This window comes from Centropristis striata, chromosome 12 (genome assembly GCF_030273125.1).
Source record: "Centropristis striata isolate RG_2023a ecotype Rhode Island chromosome 12, C.striata_1.0, whole genome shotgun sequence".
Classification (NCBI taxonomy): domain Eukaryota; kingdom Metazoa; phylum Chordata; class Actinopteri; order Perciformes; family Serranidae; genus Centropristis; species Centropristis striata.
The window spans coordinates 32383815-32400012 of record NC_081528.1 but is presented as its reverse complement, the minus strand read 5'-3'; the positions used below and the strand labels follow the sequence as shown (position 1 = coordinate 32400012).

The 16198-nt window shown below is 40.6% G+C and overlaps 1 protein-coding gene across 3 annotated transcripts in view; it reads left to right on the top strand.

Annotated features, from left to right (window-relative positions):
• Positions 1 to 16198, top strand: part of macrod1 (mono-ADP ribosylhydrolase 1) — a 135345-nt gene that overhangs the window by 86682 nt on the left and 32465 nt on the right. For all 3 annotated transcript variants that reach the window (XR_009395302.1, XM_059345606.1, XM_059345607.1), the window contains exon 5: positions 3613 to 3729. Coding sequence is in view for 2 of the 3 variants with exons in the window: in XM_059345606.1 (XP_059201589.1) it covers positions 3613 to 3729 (117 nt within the window). In the remaining variant the exon portion in view is untranslated. The remainder of the gene's footprint in view (positions 1 to 3612; positions 3730 to 16198) is intronic.

Here is a 16198-nt window from a genome sequence, read left to right as displayed (position 1 = left end):
TGCAGTATGTGTGTGTGTCACCTCAAGGACTCTTCACACGCCACATGCACACAAATGCACACACAAATACATCTGTGCACGGTGGCATGTGCTTTGACAAGGATGTGCACACACCAGCAGTATTTTGGGTGCACGTAGACACACACACAAAGTGTGTGCGTGGTATCTGAGCTTGTTTCTGTGCGCCCTGAGGAGGTAGCCAGTGTTCAGAGCTCGCCTTTCACAACCTCACACTTGTGCTCAGCTCACAGTGTGGCCCAGTTCAACATGGCACAGCATGACATGGCACACTACAGCTCAGCACGGCATGCGATATGCCAACTTAACACAATAACGTTCAGATAACACAAGACCCCCGCCTGGAGCTACTCAGTTCAGCGAAACACACCGCTGTAACAGCTGGTCTGTATACAGGCGGACAGAGATAAGAGCTGCAGGCCAACACGCTGAGCTGTGACATATGGACGGGTGTTACTGTACTATTTTCACAGAGTGCTGACGAGTTTCGCAGCTCTTTGTCAAACTCATTTACTGACAGATGTGTTTTATTTTTAGTTAATTGTGAATTATTGATGCCAGGCTTTTACAATAGAGCTCTGAATTATTTCAAAACAAAGACTTCTTTTGTCTTGAGACGCGATCATAGCAGGCTACAAATGCTGGTGATGTTGACGCTACTGGCACACTGTAGCTGTTAGACTATCATTTTTTAGAAAATTACAGGTTTATAACCTTATGTTACAAGTCCTCCAACCCACATGACCATATATGTCATTTCTTCCTACTCACAAGAGCTTAAAGTTCAGTTCACACAGATTAAAACTTGATCAACTAGATGTGCTATTTTATATTCATTGCTAATGTTTTTTCAGACCTGGCGGGTATTTTTTAGGCTTGAGCCGATGGTCGATTGAATTGTCAATCGACGATGGTTTGAATCAATTTGAAATGCATATCTAGCTGTCGATGCTTTGGCGATCATTTTTTGCCTGAAATGACTGCCATGGTGAATTTTAATGTGTACACATACGGCCGGTCCAGAGCGGGTGCCAGAACCAGTTCTTCGAATTTGAGAACCAAAGAACCGGCTCTCGGCCAGTAAAACTGGTTCCAGAGTAGCACCAACTCTTTTATGGTCTAAAACCACGAACTGCTAACGTCAGAGGCTGACTTTAACTTCTGACTTCAGGCAGAAAACATCCATGATTGCTCGTAATAACTTACATTTAGTGTTGACGTTGATAATATACACAAATTGGTATGTATTTCAAATTGGATATAAGTGAAATTTAAGGTTTTTACAAGGACACTTACATGTTATGTTTGTGTTTTCAACAGCTGCCAATCAGTAAGAGCAGCAACGGCACATTCAGCTGAGTCACCAGTTAAGCTTAAACATCAGCTCTCTTAAACTGTAACAATGGTCATCATTAAAACAAGAGGAAACTATGGGAGGGTAAAAGTATTTGACGGGTCATCAAACTCCGACTGGCATGCCTGGTGCTGTCAATCACAGCTTGATCCACGTAAACTGTTGCAAAAGTTGTGTTCAAATGTAGGAAGCACTCCAGTTATGTTCTGCATTCAGCTTGTAGTGCACTGGTCAGGACCATCATTTGAACTACAAAGCTCATTAGTATGCATGACTCAGGATGTGAATGTTCTTCTGTTAAGGTTCAGGAGAGCTTGTGAAGGTGAATATATACTATATATATATTGTGCATCAACCAAGATGATCTTTTGCCTAACCTTACCCACATGCTTTAAATGCACAAAGATAACAAAAAAAAAAGCATGAATCATTTTTGGCTGTTAGGCATAGATGTTGTCTAGGTTGGAAAATATGTTGTCAGTGCAGATACATTCAGTGTGAATATTTTGCGTCTTTAAGGTCGTCGTCTCTACACTAAAGTTTCATATTAAAGCCTAAAATGCAGAGAAAATATTTCCCTGGTGAAGTTGCAGTCTAAACTTTTGTTTCTTTATAGTCTAGATGATTGACAAACCTCATGTTTAGTGTCAAATATTTTTAATTCTACATTTCAGTGCACCTTACTTACAAAAACATTGATCTATTTTTCAATTGTTTTTAAATTTCAATGAAAAAAGATTTAATCTGAATTATAAATGTGCAGCTTTTCTTCCCTTCTTTTGAAGTCAACCTGCCAGCGTGCTCCTCACCAGAATATGTACTGTGTGTTTTTCTTAATGTCTTGATCAAAAGGTAATGTAATTTCATCATGAATTATAAACTTGGCTTTGTTTAAGATAATAAACTAATCCTGTTCTTTTGTTGTTTTGCATTGTAGCATTTAAATTATGGATGCTCCGATACTGATATCAGATATCAGGCCGATACTAAATAAAATTGTTGGACTTGGTGTCGGTGACAATGTGGCCGATTTAATCAATGCAGAGCTATGTTAATACACATTTTATATTTGAAATTTAATTCCAGGAATAAGGAATTTCTTTCTGTGTTAAAAAGGTTTACACTTGAAATGTAGTTTTTTTGCATTATTTCTTATTTTAATAATAAATAACAATTCCATATATCAATATGTGCTGTGTGTGAGTCTGAGTGTGTGTTTGTGTGCATGCATGACTAAATGAGTGTGTGTGTGCATGTTTGTGTATGTATACTTACAGATGTGTATGTGGGGGAGGGAGGGGTGGGTTTTGTCATTTTTATTGTCTGTTTTTATTCTTATTTTTTGTAAAGCACTTTGTGTTGCATTTTTATGTATGAAAAGCGCTATATAAATGAAGTTTGATTGATTGATTGATATATTTATTTTGTTATATTTAGTTTTACCGAGTTAGAAAAGCAATATTTAAGTCAAGCCAGATTACCCAAAAAAGAACGAACCCAGTCACTTCCACACCCTAAACCCCTGGTCCCAGTATGAAAAATCGGATTTATGCATCTCTAATTCACATCTGTTTTTCCTGTTTTATCTTGATTTGTGTATGTGAGAAAGTGTTATTTCATTAAATGCTACTTTCTTGGGTCCATAATGCTAAGAACCGTATTGATAAATCTATTGAGATTGAGACGTTTTAAATATTAACTTTGAAGAAATGTGTCAAAATGCAAGGGTTGCAAAGATTGTGACTGAAAGTGGTAATTGGCAGGGCTGTAAAATTGCTTTTCCTGCATCATTGCCCTCCTGGAAATGAACACAGTCACGGTCTTTAGATGTGGTGTGGATCAAAGATGGATACAGATTTATGAAAATGTAATTAATAAAGACTAATTGACCAAAAAGTCAAAGTCAGCTGAGTCCTTAATAACACATTAAATGGAGTAATTAACTAAGGCAGTGGCCCTAAAATTCATTAAATAGACTGACGCACAGAGAGACAGATGCTTTGACTTAAAGGAGAAGGAAAAAAAAGGAGCAGGTTTTTGGGTGAAAAGTTGTGCAACCTGCAGAAGATGTGAAATTCAACTACTAATACCAACATTATCCCGGTCCTTTCAGCACTAAGCTTTGACACCTGTAAATGTGTCTGCAGGACTTCAAACATTTCCCCCCTGTAAGTCGTGAGATTGCAGAGGATTCACATAAGTAGGCCAACTCTCTGAATCTCCTGTCCTCTCCTCTCCAGTGGACGGAGCGATTCACCGCGCTGCAGGTCCGCTGCTAAAAAAGGAGTGTGCTTCCCTCCACGGCTGTGAGACTGGGGAGTCCAAGATCAGTTGTGGCTACGGCCTCCCAGCAAAGTGTGAGTACAAAGCTTCCAGTCGTGAATGTGTGGGAAAGTGTGATGAAGGGTGTTGTTCTTAAAATAGTTGATTTTCCTTGAGATGAATAAACGGAAGACAATCTAATGAATGAAGAAAAACATAAAAACATAAAATAAGGCATGTCTGCTTTCTACGCATGCAACAGGAGCAGCAATGTCTTAATTGAACGGCTTTTCTTTCTACTTAAAGTAGATCAGTTTTCCTTTCCAGCCCAAACTCAACCACCAGCAGAAACTCATCTTGGTATCCACAATAATGTCACTTACTGCGTTCTATTTATAGCAAAGTAAATGGCTCTCAATTATTAAGTGGTCCTCCATGGCGCCGTGTATAATGTGACGAAACTGAAGATTCAACATGACAGGAAAGCTTTTCTAGGTGTTTTAGTTCTGAAAAAAAAAGATTCTCCTCCGGCTTCCCTGATGTCTAAAACACAACATGTGACTGCGGGGAGAGCCTCGCCGCTCGATGGAGACGTTAAGAGGAAGAACTGAACAACAGTGACTACACTCTGAAAACTACAAAATTATAACTGCAGTCTTCTCTTGTTTCTAGACACTGAGAGACATCTTGAAAGCAAGGCTTCAATCAACTATAAGTCCCCTTTCACATCAACATTACAGAGTGTATGCAGGGTTCTTACCCACTAAAAATCGGCTAAAATAGTGTTTCTAGTCCAAAAACTGTCCCATTGGACGGAGAGTTTTCAATGACTGCTGTACTACTTTCCAGACTCCATTAACATATTGCCCAATTTAACAGATCTGGGTTTCTCGTTACAAATGCAGGGCTGACACATATAGAGACAGACAACCGTTCACACTCTCATTTACTCCTATGGGCAATTTAGTGTCACCATTTTAAACCAAGCTGCATGTTTTTTTGCACTGTGGGAGGAAGCCGGAGTACCCGGGGAGAACCCACGCTGACACAGGGAGAACATGCAAACTCCACACAGAAGAGCCACAAGCTGAAGTCGAACTCCAAATCCTCTTGCTGTGAGGCTAACCACTATCTGATATTTAACTTTAACAGCTCTGCATTGTGAAATGACAGTTTTACTCAAGATAGGCGACAAACCTTGTTATAAACAGTTTCACACAGGAACTGTTTTCTTTCTAACGAATTACACTTGCCAACCGTATCACTGAGGAAAAGGAAGAGTTCAATACTGCCAGCTTACCTGAGCTAGCCAAGGCTATAGCTCATCTGAGGAGAAATGTCTTAATGTTTACACCTCTCGTCCATGAGTAAATGCACAAGTCTTTCTGCGCTGATGGATGGGTGTAGTTCGACAGTAAGAAAATAGTTCCTACATGAAACGGCTCTTTATCTTGAGTAATTTCTGTTCGAGTAACACAAGATATGTGCCATCTAACTCCATCAGATTTAGGAGAACGTAGACATCTCTAAGACTCACACAAACATTCTAGACTGACAAATAGCTCTACTGGTAAGTGGAAAAACATGTACATGATCAACTGTACCTTTAACTTGTCAATGAGACAAGTTTTCTTTATGAGCAACGCCACCAGTTTTACACATCAAAGTCTCTTCATGAAGGTCTATAGGTGTGTTTCTGCATAAATGAAAAAAGTTTTATAAAACCTTTTGTGGCTTCAGAGAGGACACTGTGTAAATGGTCAACTGCCTCAAGTGATGTCGCTAGAGTCAGTTGGGGTTGGAGACTGCAAGATATAAAATGGGAAAAAAATTGGCGGTGTGGAGTTTAAAGAAGTGAGACCTCTGTAGTCGCTCCTTATCTCTGCTTGAGGTTAACAGCTCAAGGCTGTATGAGCTACTACAAGCACAACACACCCGATCTCTGACCCAACTATCGCTGATTAAGTTGCATTGTGGGTGATGTAGTCGCCAGGTTTTGACAAGGAAGAAGAATGTGTGGAATATAAAAGACAATATCTGTGATTCTGCTGCATCAATCTTGAACCTTTTTCCAAATGTCCGGCAATGTCACATGAGTAAAATGCGAAATAAATGTGATGCAACATGTAACATGACGGATTATCCATCATAAAAGTCTTGAAATCAGTTGCATGCAGAATATCACTTATCTCAAAAAGTGTTGCACAGTTCAAAGTGTTCCCACGCTAAGACATGACACACACACAGTTTCCTCCCCCCTCCTCCTCAATTTAAACATGATGATTTGTCAGGAGCTAACCATGATATTGCCGACCACTGTAATGGCGCATACACAGCATGAAACCAATAGTTATTGCAATAATGTTCGCGCCAAGCTTTGTATAATATAATGACCACCTAGGTGTGTGTGTGTCAGCGTGTGTGTGTGTGAGAGAGAGCGAGATTAAAGGAACACTGAGTCTGTGTGATATCAGCTTATGGTTCCACGGAGAGTTTAAGTTCACAGTGAAAGACGGAGAGAAAAAAAGGGAAAGAGAAGCGATGATAAAGGCGAGCTCAAGGCAGAATGGAGAGCAGGAGTAGAAGAGATAGATAAGGAGGGAGTGGGAAGAGCGGTAAAAGAAATAAAAATAAAATGAAGCAGCGTGGGGGGAGGGGACGGATGTGAAGGGAGCTGAAGACAGGAGGGAATTAGTAGGGAGATGAGTTCTTACACTGCCTGCTCTCCTTTTGTTAACTTTGTCCATGTAATATTTGTATACGTGTGAGTGGATGCTGATGCTGCTTGTCACATGTGTGCACGTGTATTTGTGTCATGTTGATACACTTGAGCGCACAGTCTGGTAGAGTGCACGTGCATGCTGTGTTTACTTGTGTCTGTGTTGCATTACAGTGTACACAGTGCGGGCTGCCTGTCAAGTCCTATCACTCTCTTACCTGTCGACAAGAGATCTGTGTGACTGACGATCTTTCTGACTCACTGACTGACTAACTGGGTGTGTGGGTGTTTGCCCAGCATGTGGTACGGAAACAGGCTCTCTCCTCCCAGACAAAATATTAAGTCCCGAGAATATTTCAACCTGCGTCTACTCCAATGCTTAAACACTCACAACAGGGCTTGATTACCTCTCAGCAGGAGGGAGAGAGGCGAGACAGCAACAAGACAGAGAAAGCAAAGGAGTGATAACAAAGCAGGCAGCGGACTGTGTAAAGGCAAAGCTCCGCCGTGGAAAAGAAAGAAGAAATGAAAATGAAACTTGACAGGAGGGATGCAGGGAGGTTGAGGGACTGGTCCAATCTCGGAGTCAACACTTTGATCTTGATTTGTACCGGCTTGCCACCAGATGTGGGATTTAAAGAGCGTCTGACTCACAAGTTGCCAAATGGTCCAGAGGACCTGCTGTCAGCCCTCCATGCAGAGTGTCCGTCGATGATCCTGCAGCCACTTAGCCAGCAGCATCCTAGTGGCGTAACCTAGCAACACCCGGAGCGCATGGCACACTACTGCTGCTGTTTAGCAAGAGTCACATGCAATTTAGGGGTGTTGACAAATGACAGCTGGAAAATTTGAAGCAGGCCCTGCCTAAATTCACATATTAACCAAAACTTAAAGGCAGTTAAATCAGCAATCTGTCAGCTTTGAGACATATGAGCAGCTGTAATTAGGACGACTTGATTAGGAAAATAAGCATGTTTCTCACTTGTGAGCCAGCAGTGTTCCATGTGCACATGTGTAGGTGTGCGCTCGTGTGTGTTTTGTGGTTGCCAGACTGGGGAGTGTGGGCCGAGATTGTTGTCCAGACAACCCAGCGCCCCAGAGCTCACCTGTGTACCGATAAACACAGTAACCCCGCTCGCTTGTTCCCCAGCCGGCCCTCGCTCCCTCGCCAAACACACAGAGATACAACAGCGTGCCCCACTGGGGAGGTAAGGAGCCGGGGGCGGGTCTGAAGAGAATGAAAGAGAGACAACATGAGTTCTGAACCATAATCACCATTTACTGCAGGTCCAGTAAAGGCAGCTCTTGGCTTCAGTGACGTCAGATCTTGACGGTCCTTAATTCTCACTGTATTCTGGTGATGAACTGAACCAATACAGAGCACAATCAGAAGTATAAGAGTAGAGTAGGCAGTCGGCTCCGTAGCTCGATAGTTTTCCAAGTGAAAAAACAGATACATTATTTGCAGTTGCAGTTTTTGCTTTAAAAAAGGTCCAAGAGAGCAATATCCATTCTCTCAGCTCTGATTTAAATCTCTTGTGCCGTTCCACCACTGTTTCCGGAGCCAAAGCTGACCACCTCCAATGTCCTGATTTATCTACAACTCAAGGATATTCCATCTGCTGTCACAGAGGCATAGAAAAACTAAATACACTTTACATTTAAATGGCTGGAATCAGATCATTTTTACTTCTTTTTTTGCATATTCTAATGAAGGAGTTTGTATCGTTCCTTATGAAAACTTTTGTTGCACGATCTGTATGGTGTCCTACAAAATCAACAACCCACGACGTGTCTTAAACTTCACAATGTCAGTTTTAAACACGTTAATATTATAAAATGTAACTCTCCTAAGGTTTGGGGAAAAGAACAGTTAAACTACTTCTAGACATAACTTCCAAAAACAGGGCAAAAACTAATCTCTTCATTTGGTTCAACTCTTTCCATCCTGCCTGTCAGGTAGGCAACCCAAGTGGCTTTTAACCTTACTTTGTTTGGTCAGCGGGCAACATTTCATGGTTTACCTTTGAATTCCAAAGCATGACTTTTAAAGGAAATCAAATTGCTTATTAGAACAGCCTGAATCTATTAATCGATTATAAAAAATAGTCTGCTTATTATTTAATAGGTGATAACCAAGAGATTCATCAATTCTTTGCAGTTCAATTCTCAATTAAAGTATGTGATTCACTGTAGATATTAAAATATTGATTATAGTAGCTTTGAGATTCCTTAAAATACTGTCGTGAATAAAACATGGAATAGATAAGAAGCTGTTCCACAAATACCAAAATGACAGTCACTTTTCCTCTGCAGGTAAACTTTTGGTCAGACATACTGTTCTCACATCTTTTTTATAGATTTCAGCCAAAGAAAATCCCAATTGAGTGCATTTTAAGATGATCCTGTAGCTGAGTAAAGTGTGCAAAGCTTTTCATCATAATTGCACACATTGCTTTAATGTTGTTCCAAATACTGTGTGTTTGCAGTGTCTTGTATTTAGGGGAAAATTGGTAGAGAGTGAAGGATACTGTTTGGGGAGTAAGCAGGAGTTTCACAGTTGGAGGTGGAAAAAGATGGGGGGAAAACAAGATGGAGATGGAAAGGCCCAGATAGAAAAAGTGCTGAAGGAAATGGAGAGGTACAAAGCAAAAGAGATATCACTCTGTCAAAAACTGGCTGTTATGCTCCTCTCTCTTCCCTCTCCTGCCTCCCATCTCCCAGTTTCTGTTCCCTCGGTGGCCAATTACCGCTAATTAAAATCCTCACTGCAGCTCCCCCGGACTCCCCCTCTTCCTCTCCTCCAAGACCTCCATCTCTCTGCTTCGTCTGTCGCCCTGTCGCTCTCTCCTGTCTGTTTCCCTTTCTTTGAAGACGTGGTGTTTCTGCCCGTCGTGATCAACTTAAACACCTTATTTCCTTCTGTTCTTCTCATCCTCTTCCTCACCTATCTACCTCTTCACCTTCTCTCTTTTTTCTCTTCCTCACTCCTTCGCCTTCGTCTTTCTCCCGTGTATCTCGCTCCCATCCTCTCCCCATCTCACTTCCTCCCTCCCTCCCCCTCTGTTCCTATCATCATCAGCAGTAAGGTTTCTTTAGTAGTGCCAAGAGACTTGACAAGGCTCTGGGCTAAAGACTGTAGCACTCAGACTGTGATACCTTGCTAGTTGGGGGAGTTTTTTTTTCCTTTCCCCCCCTTTTTTTTGACAAGGTTGTCGACATCTTTGCTTCTTCCTGCCTCGGCGTCAGCAGTGTGATCCTTCTAGGTGTTAAAAAGCTTCGCCAAAGCTGCTGCTGCTGATGAGGAGGAGCGTGATGATGATGATGATGATGATCACAGCAGCCCTGGTGTTAATTCATTCAGTTAATTCATTCGCCTTGAAGGAGAAAAAGGGATAAAAAAAAAAGCTCTAGTGTTGCTTAGCTTAGGGAAAGAGAGTTGGAGTCGAGAATGTCTTTGCCGCTGCTCTCTGATGAAGAGAATTATGTCCGCTCCTTTCAGCATCGGCATCTTGTTCCCCCCTTCTCCTTCTACTCCTGTCCTCCTGTTTAGAATAACTGCTGCTCTGCCTTTTTCAGAGAAAGGTGGAAAAAGATAGGGAGAGCCGTAGGGGCCTTTACAAGACCTTTTGTGCCAAAGGCCCGGGCCTGGATTTAAGAGCTGTATCCGCCTGGCTGAGCACAAACTGAGGCCGAGCACACAAAGGACCAGCTAGCCTTTTTCCTGCCTCCTGCTTTAAAGGCAGATAAAGAAAGGCGAGGGACAGATGGAGGAATGAGAAGAGAGAGAGAGAGGCAGAGAAAGGGGAGGGGAGAGGATGGACGGATGGATGGATGGCCGTTGAGTATGAAAAGCAGGAGCAGCGACTCGTGGCCTCCCAGGTAAGAATGGTGAGAGGGGTCAGAGCCAAAAAGAAGGCTAATGACAATTGGCAGGAAAAAGGCTGGAATGGCAGACAAAAAGAAAAGCCGGGGCGGTTGTCACCGGATGGCACTCAGTCAAGTTCTGTTAAGACTCTCAGCAGTGTGACGCCCACTTAGGATAAAGAGGACACACACAACGAGCGAGCCCTCCAAACTACACGACCACATATGTTATTTGTTCCTCCTCCCTCATACGTTCACTGAATGAGCCCCTACTAGGATAAACTAGAATACGGTTAGTAGTTATTCCTCCAAAAAGAAATGCACTGGTAATTGTAGCTATTCCAAGAAAGTCTGCTGCCGAAGCAACTTGATGTTAAAAGCTGTGAGGGTCAATTGTCAGGTTGGAGGTGAGGTGGACGAAATGTGTTGTGGATCATAATGTAGCCTTGCAGAGTTGAATCATATATGTAACTTAAAATAACAAATGATCTCTCCGGTGAAAGTTACTACAGCCAACCGAGGCAGCAACCTACGGGTCTATCTTTCTCAATACAAAATGAGACGACTTCTCACTTAATTTATTACCTCAGAAAAAAATCCTTGTGGCAACATTATGTTCTCAATCGCTAGTTTCAAGTCTTCTTCAAGACAGTATGTTAATTGCGTATATAATGGTCCCATTTAGAAGAAAATAGAAGATAAAGAAGCTTATGATTGGCTACAATTGATTGACAGATGGCTAACACGGGGACTGTCATCAGGATAAGCAAAACAATGCATATCCACGGCACTGTGTACATCTAAATAGCCGTGAACTTTTTTACTCTGTTTTTGTTTTATAACTTGACCCTTTCACCGTGTGTTTTCATTTCATGAAAGTTTATTTGAGCATCTTGTTAATGTAAAAATGTCTTGCTCAGTGTTGCTTTTACTAAAAGACACTCCAAGGAGTCGGCTGTTACATTTTCCAGTAACTAACGTACATTTTGTTTAAGCATTAACAGTTTAATTATAGACACACCCGTCCTCACGCCTCCCCAGCCCGTAATGCCAAACTTGATGCTTCAAACGGCAGCCCACAAACCAAAGGGTGACGTCATGGTGACTATGTCCATTATTTACTATCTACAATCCGTGGAATAAATGTACTGTAAACATGGGTTGTAATGAGCAACTTATGAGGTAGTTTTTCAGGGTGGATAGTCTCTGTGCAGGGTAAATTTTCATAGCAAATCAGGTGTGTGATGAATACAGTTTGAGCTGCACTCAAGTACCAATTTACTTTTCTTCTCTGCTCCTGTGTTACTTACTGTTTCCCTTCCTTGTCTCACCTGTCTCTTATTTTTACCTTCACTTTGTTCCCTTTCATTATGTGGTTCAGCCTGTTTGTTATTGTTATTATTGTGTGTGTGTGTGTGTGTGTGTGTGTGTGTGTGTGTGTGTGTGTGTGAAAAAGATCGTATTCTGTGATCGGGCCTTATTATAACAAGTGCAGCAGCAGTATGTTTTTAATAATGTGTCTTAATGCCATCTGTTAGTTACCAGCTTCTGTGTTATAAGTAGGTCAGAATGTTTTTTTTCATGTTGATGAAAGAAGCTTCTTTGTACGTATTTTATTCTAATCAATCTGACAAAAACTAAAGTGTTCTCAGGGGGAAAAGAGGATAAAACCTCCGAGGACATACCGTTGCTCCTTGTGAGGAGAGGGGCTGCTGGAGGACAACTAAAGAAAAACACTGTTGGAAGAGTTTTAGTTGAGACTGATGGAAAACGCCACAGTCACTTTCCAGAGAAAGTAAGAAGCTTTTGTACACTCTCCACCTTAATTTAAATGATCGTTTTTACACATTCAGATGATTTACTGAATGCCATTTTCTTTACATTTAAAGCTTCTATTTAGATTTTTGAATGATGCTTCAAATATCTGATTAAATCCTTTAACAAAACCCTCAATCAGGTGAATAAAGTGATTCATATTTTTTATTGAATCAACCACCTGTGAATAACCTTAATAGTTTTTTGTGTATAAATGTAGTTCATGGTGCTGTTAGATTGCTTCTTCCACCCGTTGATCAAGGTGCAAACCTCCCTTTGTGTGAAGCAAGTGGGAGAGAAAAGAGCGCAGGGAATTGTTTCATTTTTTTTCAATGCCAACAAATATGGATCAAAACAGAATATTTTGTTAGATACATATATGTGAATATTAGAAATGACTACATCTATCTTTTTTGATAAATTTGGACTTTTGGATGTTATAATACTAATTATAATACTGTAGCCTGATATTTATCTGCAACTGTACTATCATACAGTGTTTAAACATAATGAAAAGACAAGCAAAAACAGCTGTAGAGAATATTGATTTAGAATTTGAATGTCAGCGTTATAAATTAAACTTCAAAGCTTGAAAACTATTCAGTACAGCCCCTAACACATACATTTATTATATTTAATGGAAAAATGTTATCAGGTAGGCTTCAGAGAAGTGGAAGAGGTGACAGACCAATTTTATTCCACCAAAAATGATCTCCATTATTAGCATCATAAAACTAAATTTAACACACCAACCTGTGTTCATTTGATTCAGTATTTAAATATTTTTCTCCCTTGTATTTCAAGTTCTAACCCTAACCCACTACTCTCAACTATTGTAATTTTAATAAAAATGAAGATAATTTAATAAATAGATCATAAGTTCATTAATATCTATCTATAAAAGCAAGAAGCGTCTGTGTGTGTGTGTGGATGTGTGTTTAGGGCATATCTCTCTGACCGTTAGTCAGACTGACCTAAGGTTTCGTATGTGGCTTGTGCATGACACGAAGGTGTACATCCTCAATTTTGAAGATTTTTGAATTCATTTTTCAGAATATCATTATTTACGTAGGACGTGTTGCAGCATTGCACTGTTTCTGATCAGACGCCTTTTAGGGGAGCTCCGCCCCCTTTTAGAGGAGCTCCGCCCCATTGTGTGATAGGCCTACACCTGGTCAGTAACACAATTCACTCTGGTTTTCCACCCTGACTCATCACAACTGTAAGTCTATTTAGTCTACCTATCTTCTGCAGTTTTAAAGTGGGCTACAAGTTTTGATTTTCCAATAATATTTGAATAGTTTCCAGTGAATATCAATGTTCAATGTGTATGTGCTGGATGGTGTGCGTACCTTATGAAAAGTAAGTGTTTTATGGAGTTGCAGACATTGTAGGGTGGCATGTAATGTATGAATACATACTTCCTACGGGCACTGCCCTAATAATGAGAAATGGAAATTGAGAAAAGTGATTTAAAAATCTGCGACATCAATGTGAAGTAGCATGTTAAGTGGGCCACATACGTAGAAGTAAACCTGAAAACTTGAAGACTTTTTTGATATATGCACCAAACAAGTACTTTTCATTGGACTGAATGGGCGCCATCTTTGGTTCGGGTATCTGGTTCTTATAATGCATCCATGGTGAGCAGGAGAAGAGGGGGAGGAACAAGAGAAAGAATAATTGGACATTCAGTGAGAAAATTGCTCAGTCAGATTACACGAGATACAATCAAACCCTTCACAGAATATCTTATTATGATCCAATGAAGCTTTTTGTTCAGACCGTTTGGAAACACAATCTGCAGGGTAACAATCAAAAGGCTTCACGTGTGTCTAACAATAGATCACCATTTCCTCCTCTGTGTGGAGGCTCAACCTTTCCAGGCCCACAGAAGCAAAGACACAATACATCAGTAAAATGCGCGGCCACATGACAGCTGCTAATTCATGACGCACTCTAATGTTCATCTGCAGGTAGTTTTTAATGCCTTCTTTACATATCATAAACCGACCTGCTACACGCTCAACATATGTGCAAATTCACGTAATGACAATTTTGAAATGCAGGATGATAAAATGTGGCCATTACATGCTTATTTTTGCACCATATGCAATTACCACAGTGATAGCTGCTGTTAGGTAGACAGCATAAAACTGCTTGTTGGAAAAAATGCTGGTGTCTGTTATGTGCAAAATCAGCATGAAGAAGCTGGTCTGTTAAGTTTCTCCCTCATTAATCAACAAACAGAGCCAGAAAGTGCAGTGCAGGAACAGGCCGCAGTCCTGATGTGATGATGTGGGTGCAGTTTGATTGGTCCATGTGGTTCCACCTTCCTTATATAAGACGGTTTGGTATTTATCTGAATAAAACTTGATGAAGGTCTTCATGCTGAAACAGGAAATCTGTCAGCTCATCTGCAAATGAAAGTCACAAAATGTTCTTTCCTTTAGTTGTTGAATAATTATACTTAACCGTTAGCCTTGAAACATTGATGTGTGGAGACGGATTTTATACAGTGCATTTAAGTGTCTATTAGCTAACACTTTTAATTTGTTACCGTTTTTATTATGATGTGCGTTATTCTCTCTTACTTCAGCCTCAAAACCCCAGAGATTTCACCTCAACAGGTAAAAAACTGCACTAAATTGATCATGACAGCATAAGAATCTAAATTCTCAATGGAGTTACACAAGATCACAGTTTCTGTGTGCAGTACAATACATCTGTCTACATATTTTTGGTGTGCCCTTTTTTATTCCACTCATTCTCATTCCTTGTCACCACCCCTGGCCTCTACACAATGCTACTTAACCACCACCAAGTTGATTAGGGATTTGGATGTGTTGTGCTAGTAGAGGCTAATGTAGCCCCGAGCTGCTCGCCTCAAGGGGAAATGAAGCGCGGACTCTTGTAGCCACTTGAGGCAATTTATCTTCTATTTTGTGCAGCTCCCTCTGGAGCCACAAAACACCTATTTCAACTTTTTTTTTTTTAAACATATGCTGTAGTACTCCACAAGACCTGTAAACAGACTTTGATGTTTAAAGATAGTGGAGCTTCTCTCTTTTCTCTTTGTGCACAAAGCCAGGTCCTCATAGAAACTATTTTCTGAATTTGGTGTGTGGAAACTTGACTGGCCTGCAGACTCGACACCGTTGGGACAAACTAACACTAACTGTGCTATCAGTGCGTCTTCACTAAAGCTTATGTGGCTAAATAGGAGCAAATTGCTGAAGCCAGATCCCCAGAGGAGTGATATAACAACATATTAAAGGGATAGTTTGGATTTTTTCAAGTGGGGTTGAATAAGGTACTTATCCATAGTCAATGTATTACTACAGTAGATGGCAGTCTACACAGTCACAGTGTGGCTTTACTTTGGCATCAGAAAGCGCTTTATAACAGGGAACTGAACCCATTCTACGCTCTCTTCAAAGCCACCAGACTGCTTTGACAAATCAGCATTTTTTCCTCCCAGAACATGGGAGTTTTTGGTCTACCACTGCCTCCGTCGGTTAGTCAAAGGACTCTGGTGGCTTTGAAAAGAAAGCATTGAAAATGACTTCAGTTCCACATTATAAAGGGCTGTCTGACGACAAGGTAAAGTGTATAAAATATTCTAAATGTAGTGTATGCTTAAAATTATATTGATTCATTCTTTTGGTGGCTTACATAGATTTTGCTGCAGCGGCACATTAGCTTCAGTGTCGATCCTCCTGCCTGCTTCTCCAAACTGGATCCATGCTGTCGCCATCTACTCTAGGTAACACACTGATTGTGGATAAAACAGTTGTAAAACAGTTGTTGTAGCTTGTAAAACATCTGAACTATTCCTTTAATACTCATTTTTGAAAAAATTATACTTTCATCAAATCAGATGTTGGTGTACTATTTTAGAATCCACATACTTTTGGCCTCGATAGTGTACACTTTTAAATTCACTAAAAAAGGATTCAAAGTCCTTAATTTGTCATTAAAACCTACACACAGCGTCATCTAATCACATGGCATCACAGGGCATTTTAAACACACACACACACACACACACACACACACACACACACGCGCACACACACACACACACATAATTCTACTGTCAGTCTCACACACACATCCAGTTTCTTCCTTTAACGCTGCACCTCACACTTACTCACACACAC